At 42.6% G+C, this 9,963-nt stretch overlaps 1 protein-coding gene across 1 annotated transcript; it reads right to left on the reverse strand.

Moving 5' to 3' along the window:
• Positions 1-7,512: 7,512 nt before the first annotated feature.
• Positions 7,513-9,324, reverse strand: Tex13d (TEX13 family member D). Its single transcript, XM_026412692.2, has one exon. It carries the CDS (start codon positions 9,322-9,324, stop codon positions 7,513-7,515), a length of 1,812 nt encoding a protein of 603 aa, XP_026268477.2.
• Positions 9,325-9,963: the final 639 nt, after the last annotated feature.

Here is a 9,963-nt window from a genome sequence, read left to right on the forward strand (position 1 = left end):
AGATAATATCTGGCTATAGGAGGCTGTTTTTCTCTAAAAGCCCTTTTGAAAGTGAGAAGCCAAAGACAGGATTGTTGTATTTATTAAGCCTGCTTTAATATTTATTCTTTAAACCATTTATGAGCACCTACTACATACCAGATAATAGAGTAGGTACTTAGGATAGAGAGAATAAAAGCATATGACCTGCACTCAAGTATGTTACAGGCTAGTGAAGAAGACAAGCAAACAGACTATTACAATTCACTTAAGAGACGTTGACAGAGGAAAGGATAGGGCTCTACAGTGGGACATCTAGCTCAACTGACATTCTGAACCTGCATGATTTCTTCAAGATGGCAAGTTGTTTATATTTCTGTGTTCTATGCAAAACCCTTTTACTTATCCTAAAAGAAAGCCCCTTAATGCTAGCTGAAACTGCCTGCTTCTGAGGTTTTATTCTTGGGGGTAACAGTAACACAACACATCTGATATGGGTTATTAGATCAGACACACTGTTTTGGCCTGGATCTCATTTGTTACTATGTCGTGGAAAGTTCTTGAGTGTCAAGGTCTGTTTTCCAGGCTTATAAGCCTAGAATCTAGATCATCAGTTTATCTATTCAAGGTCACAGAACACTGAATAATTTTGGGTTTGTTTTTAAAGTGATCTAGACAGGTACAGTGGCATGCACCTGTAGTCCCACCTACTCAGGAGGATTGCTTGAGCCCAGGAGTTTGGTGTCATCCTGGGCAACAAACCAAGACTCCATTTCTTAAAAAAAAAAAAAAAAATTAAGTGATCTAGGCATCTTATATTCTGGGACAAAGTGGATATACAAATGTCTTATTGACCCACTGTTTTTTTTTTTGTTGTTGTTGTTGTTCCTTTCTAGACCAAATGAAGGCAATTCCTTGGCTGTTTTTTCTTACCTTTCCCTTGAGGATAAATGAAAGTGAGTATACAATGTCCCTTGAACCTAAAAGATACTTTATACTGTTCTTTCTACAGTTTGTAAACCCCTGGAAGATCTTAGCCTAGATCTTAGCACAGTATCTGGAATCTAGTTAGCACCCTCCCTTTCCCCTTCCTCTTTCCCTTATAGTGAGAACTTTCTGAAAGTAGAGAAGCTTCTAATTTGCCTCCTTTACATCATTTCTGACATTGACTATTTTGACATTTATCATTTAACAACAGTTACCCTGTGGTCTGCCTCACTTTGGTAGAAACAATTCTTCACATTCCAAACCTCAGCCCTTGACAGAGAAATAAATCATCCTGTAGCTCTTTTGGCCTTATCAATCCAGGTACCTTTGGATTGTAACTGAATCATCTTTCTGCCTCCCTTGACCCTGGGTGGGGGCCCTCAGAGTATGACATCATCACAAGCAAATATCACTTCTTTATAAATGAGGCTCCAACTTGCCATCTAAAAATCTGTTCTGAAAGTTGAATTATACTCCATGTTTTATCAGGTACATGTTTTGTTTTTTTTTTTTTTTTTGGAAGCTCAAAAATAAAGTTCCACCACTGGTACTTAATCTATAAGATTAAGTCCAAAAGACTGTTATTTTGTCAATGTATTTTTGTCTAAACATTTATAAAAAAAACTTTTGATGTTTTAAAACATGAATTATTACTTTGGTCTATACATCACAAACACCAAAATTTGGAAAAGGAATAAAATGAAATGGACTGTAAACATCCCCTAAACAGGTTTGAAAATACAAATTAACTATTATCATCTGGTAAACAAAACAGCTAATGATGGATTTTTAAATGCATTGTGTAGTTACATAAGGCAACATTGGCAGTGTTTTTCTTTTCCTTCTCAGTAATAAGGATTTCATGAAAAAATGCTAGAATCTTTGATCAATTGGGAATTCACTAGTATGAGTCTTTTACAAAGCAGGTCAACTATATTCTAAAATTCCAAAACTATGCAATTTTGGGAATTTTAGTAATAATAGTATGAAATTTTCAATATTTTCTCACTCCTTTTCTGGAGCCAATGTTGTTCATCAAAATGATCAAAATAAATATATATCAAGCAAAAAATAAATGATATTAAATCCCCTAAAACTTTTACTTATAGACAAAACCCTGAGAGAGCGCTTTGTCATCATTTAATAAACACTAGGATATGGTTTAATGCTGCTTACCACAAAAGTAATCATAGGTTTCTGCCTTGTGTGCAATAATTTTAGTAATGTAGTGCAGAATGAAGAATAAAGCCTAAAATAGTAGACACAGACATAAAAATCAAAGACCTGGACAATGTCTCAAGTGAAGCTGTAATACTGCACATTACTTTGAAGTAAAGCAAAGCCAACTTTCTTAGCAATTTTGTAGTTCACTGGGGGCACAATTTGAAACCATCTAGCTACCATGGAAGTTTTACAACCCAAAATGGTACATACTGACTTTGGATACTTCTAAAATCCTTTAGCAAATACTGGGATTTAGTATGCATTTACAGAGGTTTCTCATAACTTGTGTTCCCAAACTTTATAAATTTTTTTTTTTGGTCCCAGGGATTACTCCAGAGGTGTTTAACTACTCAGCCACATCCCCAGCCCCTTTTTTTTAGTTTTTATTTAGAGACAGAGTCTCACTAAGTTGCTTAGGGCTTCCCTACGTTGCTCATGCTAGTTTTGAACTTAAAATCCTTCTGCCTCAGCCTCTCAAGACAGTAGGTAGACTTTTAAGATGGTAGTATTAGGGCTGGGGATGTGGCTCAAGCGGTAGCGCGCTCGCCTGGCATGCGTGGGGTGCTGGGTTCGATCCTCGGCACCACATAAAAATAAAATAAGGATGCTGTGTCCACCGAAAACTAAAAAGTAAATATTAAAAAAACTCTCTCTCTCTCTCTCTCAAAAAAAGATGGTAGTATTGAATAGATTCTGAGGTAGTTTCACTCTTACAAAGAGCCTACAAAAATGGTCCATTTGCCTGTGTTTCAGCTGCATGTAACAATAATAGTAATAACACAATTCAATGGATCATCACAAAAATCCTATACTCAAATGGTAAAAGACTGCTTCTTGTTAGAAGTATATTGACTGTGAGAGGGACATTTATAGAGGTATTCTTAATTTTAAATGAGAAAATAATCATTTACTAATTGATGCCCTTTGCTATATAGAATCTTTCAAAAAATGACATCTACAGGCCAAAAGATGATGTTAACAATTGAGGAAAAGGCTGAAAATCACTACAGTCTGTTGAATACTTACCTTATTTTTTTCTAACGGAACACAAGGTCATTGAAGCCAATAACAATTACTTCCACAGAGTACATTACCCAAATGATAACAACACTGTCCTGAATACTTGCTGTTTACCTGATCTGCAAAGTAATAAAAAAAAAGATCTTAAGGGCATTGCTTACCTCTAAAATTGACATTTGGGATGACAAAATGTTTATCAACAATTGCTTTATACCCCAGAGAAGTTAGACCAGACAGGTCAGAATTTAATTGACTGGAGGAATTCCTAGGTCCATTGAAGAGAATGCTTCCAACAGTGAACAAAATAGGGTGTTATACTCAAAGAATTGTATGAGGTATTCTGGGTTATAGATATCTAGTGCAGCAACACTTCCTATATTTATTTCAATGTGTTTCTGAATATTTTTATTAAATATAAAAAATAAACATTAGTCAATGAGGAAACTTGGGGAGTCCTCATGATTAAGATTATAAATGGTCCTACTCACTGGCAGCCTAGATAGTCTCACATCCTAAAATTTGGAGAATATTACTCAGAATGGGTAAAAGGTTAAGATAGTGTGATATGATATAATGGGAAGAATACATGTCAGAGTTTTTAGCTCCCCCCCCTTCCCTCCTGACCTGCAGGAGAGATTGGGAGAGAGCACGCCCCGCCCCGACCAGGACAACCAAGAAAGGAAAGGCCCACAGATGGCCCGAACCCAGCCCTCCCCCGCCAGAGAACAATCAGGGAGACCAGTCAAAGCTGGATCTCAGTTTATTGAAAAAACACACACAGCTAATATAAGGCACTGGAGCCAATCAGGGTAAAGGTCAGTAGGGTGGGGCGAGTTCACGTGTATACCCATCCTACAGGCAGTAATAGGAGACACCAGCTGTCCATGAGGGCTGAAGAGTTCTGAGCCTATCCCAGAGGTGGTCTGATTTTTCCTCACCACAATGCCTTCTGGCTGATGGCACCAGGCGCTATCTTTGCCACATGTGGCCCCAGGACCAGGAAGCGGATAGCAAGTTAGGTTTCCTCCTTTCTGATGCAACATGCCCCACATGTTACATTATGCCCTACAAATACAGACATATGGAGCCAGTCAAATTTCATTTTGTAGCCAGGCTTCACCAATCACCAAATTTGGGTATTGACTTAACACATTTGTAAAATGGTATGATAGTGCCCATTTTGAAGAAATATTAATATAGATACTTATCATAACTACAGTCAACAAAAGGCATAATATGCTTAGAGAGTCTGGCACACAGTTAGCACTCAATGGTAGCTCTCACCATTAGCCCCTAATAAAACCTATACTAATTACCCTAGCATCAAGATCAGAACTCCAATGGTAGGGAATGGGAACTAAAATTTGTTGGAGCCCAGAGAAATTTAGTAATTTCTTTGAGGTCACATGGCTAGTGAGTAATGGAGCAAGTTTCTGAACTCAGGTCTTTCTGGCTTCAAAGCCCACGCTCTTGTCATAGAAACCTGCTGCCCTTTCTTTTGTGTACCCAGCCTAAAAGAAAATAGTGATTTGGCAGCCTCAATGAATTCAGGTTGCTTTGAAAAAGGTCAGCCCTGGAAGACTGTATAATCATATTAAAATACATAAAAGCTACGCATAGAGGGAATCTATTTTCATATAGACCTAAATGTGTGCCAATGAATAGCAGAGTCTGTTTTGAAGCCATAAAAGCAGCAATTATAGTGAGATCTAGAATGACCTGCTGGTACATGAAAATAGATTATGCTGGAACATTCCCAAGTCTCATCTGTGTCCTATATTCCAAAAATTTCAAGGAACTATCAGCAAACATGAATATCACAAAGTCTGCCCCAACCCAGGCAACATAACTTTGGGTTTGATGTCCGTGATGAATCCCTTCCTTTCTAATACTTCCCTCTCAAGTAACCAAGGCACCCCAATAAATCATTAACTTTGGGTTTGATGTCCATATTGAATCCCTTCCATTACAATGCTCCCCTTCCAGTTTCAAAGCTCTCCCCCTATAATCATTAGCTCTTAGGGAAATGAAAATTCTAGTGAGGCAAGGTCACTTTTGTTCTCTGTTCCCATTCCTGTCCCTAAGTCAAGCAGGTAACCAGCCTCTATTCCCCTTAACCTCATGGAATATTTGTTCTGAACAGCCTACAACATGGCTACTTCCGAGAATCATGAGCACCTTGAAGATACAGTGTGTAGGAGGGGACAGTACCTTGGAGAGCAGAAAGGCAGGAGGAAAATTTCTGCTCATAGGACATCAGGGGGCCTGGAGGAGACAAGACTTCAGGGAAACGGCTTCTCCATACACGGAGGGAAGCTTTAGGACTCTAGCCTAGGCAGAAGCACCCTCCTACCTAAGCCCCCTTTCTGCATGTCCCACCAGTCTTAGAACAGCAGACATGCCCACCTTCAAGGGACCATGTGGACCTGGACAGTGAAGGCACCAAAGAGGTACCTCTAATTCTTGGATGAATGGAAAGGAGAGAAGGAGTCCTCCAATAGGGAATGAGGTTGAAATTCCCTTCATCTCACTGAGATAGAGAAAAGGATTTAATCTGCCGCCTCTAAGCAAATCTGCCTCCCACCTCCACACCATACACACTACACAGGATACATATGAGAAGTACAAACTCTTTATTGCTAATTAGGATCAGAAAACCCCCTCATTAACATCATTGAGGTGGGCAGGATCTCCAAGGAAACTTTGGGAAACCTTTTGTTCAGACTAGAAGTGGATCTCACCTCTCACCTCTCACCTCCCACCCACTGGGCTCTATCCTGGCTCCTCCTTGCCTTGAAGAAACAGAGAGCCTGCATAACACATCCAGTGGAAGAAAACGGACCCAAGAGCACTCTGGAGTGCTAGCCCTGATTCCATTCTATTTTAACCCAATTAATTCTCCTAAGAGAAGCACTGGCCATACAAAGAGCATTGCCCCATGTCTGTCTTTGGAATCCATTTTGTTATTCAATATTAGATGGAAAGGTACTTGAGATGGGGGCAGCCGGGAGGGCTAGAATGAATAGTCAACATTCCCCAAACACTACCTTTTTTTCATGACAGTTCAGTGATCTTTCTGGTGGGCTGCAGGGCAGCTAGGATAATAGTTGATCCACACTTTCATGAGGACACCTTGCTGGTATTTGCCACTGCTCATTTGTCTCCCTTGTGACCAAGGAGATGAGTAGTTTGGTCACTCAATTACTTTGCCCCCAGAATACAAAAATGATCTGAATGTTATCTCAATTGGTTTTACCCAAGGCCATTCTACATGCAAGGCAAAAAAGACATTCCTGACGTACACTGTATCTCAAATCATGCTCTTTTCTATCATTTAAACAACAGAAAAAGATTATGCTATAGGCACTAGATAATACCATGTAGTTCAGTTAATATCATTTTTTATAATTAATCAATTTGCTATCATATATAGAATTTAACAGTTCAACCCCTGCCAAACTCTTCCAAGTTAATTCCTTGTCCCAGTGGAAAAAATTAATTGCTAACAAAGCAATTTAGTTTTTCATTGTCCACCTGAAGAGTACCAAGGTATCTCTTCTTCATTGATTTCCTCTCTTCTCAGCTCCAGTCAGTGGTGGTGAGGGGTCTCAGTAAAGTATGGGTCCATCAAAATCAAGGTGTAATTTCTTTCAGCTCTGATGAGATCTTTTAGTGGGCAAGATTCAGCTTCTTCAGCAACAAAGTGGGATTAAGACAAAAAAAAAAAAAAAAAAAAACAGGACCTCACCTATAAAACTTAAGAACCAAAAAGAATCAACATGAACACTATAGTAGTTTCCAAAGGGACAAGAGTGTTTTCAAGAAAAAGTGCTTTTTAAAATTCAACATAGCTCATAACTCTATTACCATACGGCTGTTCCCAAATACATAGCATTTTCAGGAAAAGGGGGTTAAGAAGAAAATAGAAAAGAGGGGTTGCATGGGGAAAGTCTTCATAATCAGATTCTCCAGGGTATAAACCACTCCATAACAGCCATCAAGAATCCACCACCTGCAAAATTTAAATGCAATTAGGAGAAATTTCCAATTTAAAGAGTGTTTTTCAATAGCCTCTCTTTGTTGAAGTAAATGAATGAAATAATATAAATAATTACATTTGTGTTCACAATAGTAAAAAGTAGTTAATCTGAGTAATGAGATAATAGGTTATTTTACTTGATTTTCTGAATAATTTTGGTATCATATTTTCTGTGAAGTTACCTTTTGGTCAGAAGGTGGCCGGGGGACTTAGGAAATTGGTTTCTCTTTAAAGTGTTTCCATTCTTACTTACCTTCCTGAAATCAGTGAGTTTGTCCTGTGTTGACACCTCCACCCTCAACTGGCACAGAGGCTTTCTTGCATTTGTAACAAGCTGTGCGCCATGAAAAATTCATGGCTTTACAACATAGGCAGACCCAATTCTCTTGATTGTAGCATGAGGCATACTTCTCCTGATGCTGGGAACCCAGTGTTCTTTTCCCTTGTGGTTGCTTGGCCTTCTGCCACTGAGGCTGCTGTTTCTTTGGGCTTTCTCTCACAGCTTGACTCCAGCTCTCCCACACAGGGGTTGTCTGGGGCCTCTCTGCACCTTCTTCCAGATCATGACTTCTGTTCAACCCTGAGAAAGTTATCCCCAGAGCTCTCTGTAAATGTTCTTCTTCCTGGCTGTTGCTCCCACTGAACTCAAGGGGTGCCATTCCCTGGGCCCTCTCTGGACCTTCTTCCTGGCAGTGGCTTCTGCTGTGCTCCAGGGAATACATTCCCTCAGGCCTCTGATGAACTTCTTCTTGGCTATGGTGCCCACTTTCTTCAAGTAGGTGTGTTACCTGGGGCATCTGTGGACTCTCTTCCTGGCTGTGGTTACCCAGGTCAACCAAGGAGACCATCCCCTGAACACTCTGTAGACCTTCTTCTTCGCTATGGGTCCCTGTGTCTCCCAGGGAGACCATCCCCTGGGGTATTTCTGGACCTTCTTCCTTGATGTGACTCCCTATGTCAACTAGGGAAGTCATCCCTTGAGACTGTTCTGGTTCTTCCTGTTGGATATGACACACACTGTCCTCAGGGGGGAGCATTCCCTGGGACCTCTGTGGACCTACTTCTTGGCCACAGGTCTCCATGTTAACTAGGGAAGCCATCACCTGGGGTTTCTCTAGACCTTCCTGGCTGAGGCTTCTGTTGTCCCCTAGGACAGACCCCTGAAGGTTCACAGGACCTTCAGCCTGGACATAGTATCTCTGGTCCCACAGAGGGATTGTCTCATTCTGGAAGTTCCCTGCAACCCAGGAGCCAGGTGGACAGAACCCCACAGGTGGCATCTGAAGTGGGACTACTCCTGCTTCTGCTTCCATGACTCCTGCAGGTGGTGGAGGTGGCAAGTACGGGAATCCCACTGGTAATGGTGGTGGGATTGGGACTGACTGTGGCACTGGGACTTGCACAGGGGGTTGCACAGGCGAGGCCCAAGGAGTCGGGGGTCCTGGCATATAAAGGACAGCTGTCGGGGCTGGTGTTGGAGCCTCGAAATACAGCCTGTCATTTCTCCCTACGGCTCCCACTTCTTGTTGCTGGTCTGCATTCTGGGGCCAAACTGCAGGCCCTGGTTGATTGGCTCTCAGACTAGGGACTATATCATGGGCTGGGGGGGCAACCTGTGCCACCCCTTCAACCTGAAACAGCCTCCCACGCAGCATATCACTTTCATTCACTGCCTGTTGCAAGGCAGATCGGGTGAAGAGCAACTGTGTAACCACCTCATCACGCTCCTCACGAAGCCGCTGCAACTCGGAAGCCAGCGCCCAGCAAGTTGCCTCGCGCTCCTCCACCTGATCCTGCAGCCTACGGACCCGACGCCCCTGCTGCTCCCGCAGCCTGGCCACCACTCGCACGCCCAGGGCCAGGGCGCTCCAAGTGTACGCCCTCTTGAGGGCACGAGGCACCTGCGGGTCCACCACCACAGAGCGAAGCCGGTCCTCCACCTCGTTCCAGGGACGAGAGCGAAAGGCCATGTAGAACTCCGGGCCACCACCATTCATGAGAACTTCATTATTAATGAACCGGACCACCTCATTGTGGCGAAAGCCACTGGCGTGGTCGCCAAATTCCACCGCCATGGCTGCTGCGGCCTAGGAAGTAGAGCGACGGCTTCGCCGCTGCTACTTCCGCCCCGGCCCGGGGAGTCTGCAGCCACCAACTCTCTCCCCACAGTCCTCGCTCAGTGCTCTTTCAGTCTTTGCTCAGTCCTGGCCCAGTCCTGGCCTCCTCCTCCCTCAACCCCCTCAGTCAGCTCACGAAGAACAAAGCCGCTCCTCTCACCACCACGCCAACCTCTGCTCCGCACGTCGTGAAGCGTCACAGAGAGAAGCTCTGACTCATGCCGCAAGGTTTGCTGGGACCAACCTCCCTCAGCACAGCACCGACTACTGGGAGAACAGGCAAGGGGCTGAGGTAGGAACTGCAGTGAGCCAATAGCCGCTTTGTTCATAGGAACTCGGAAAAGAAAATATCCTGCACAGCGGAATGAATTCCTAGGCAGGTGTCAAAGTCAAATAGATGATTGTAGGAAGAGTGCTCTAGTCTCAGCTCCATCTCTTGTTTTCTTGTTATTACTTCAAACCTCCTATTGGGTCAGTCATGCTGTCTGCACACTTCCCTCCTCATCCTGAGCAGACGAACTGAGAATCCCTGTCATCAAAAAAAACAAGTGATTGAGCCATGACATCCTTGAGCACTTGTGTGGAAATTCACTCCCA

Source organism: Urocitellus parryii, chromosome X (assembly GCF_045843805.1).
Source record: "Urocitellus parryii isolate mUroPar1 chromosome X, mUroPar1.hap1, whole genome shotgun sequence".
Lineage (NCBI taxonomy): Eukaryota > Metazoa > Chordata > Mammalia > Rodentia > Sciuridae > Urocitellus > Urocitellus parryii.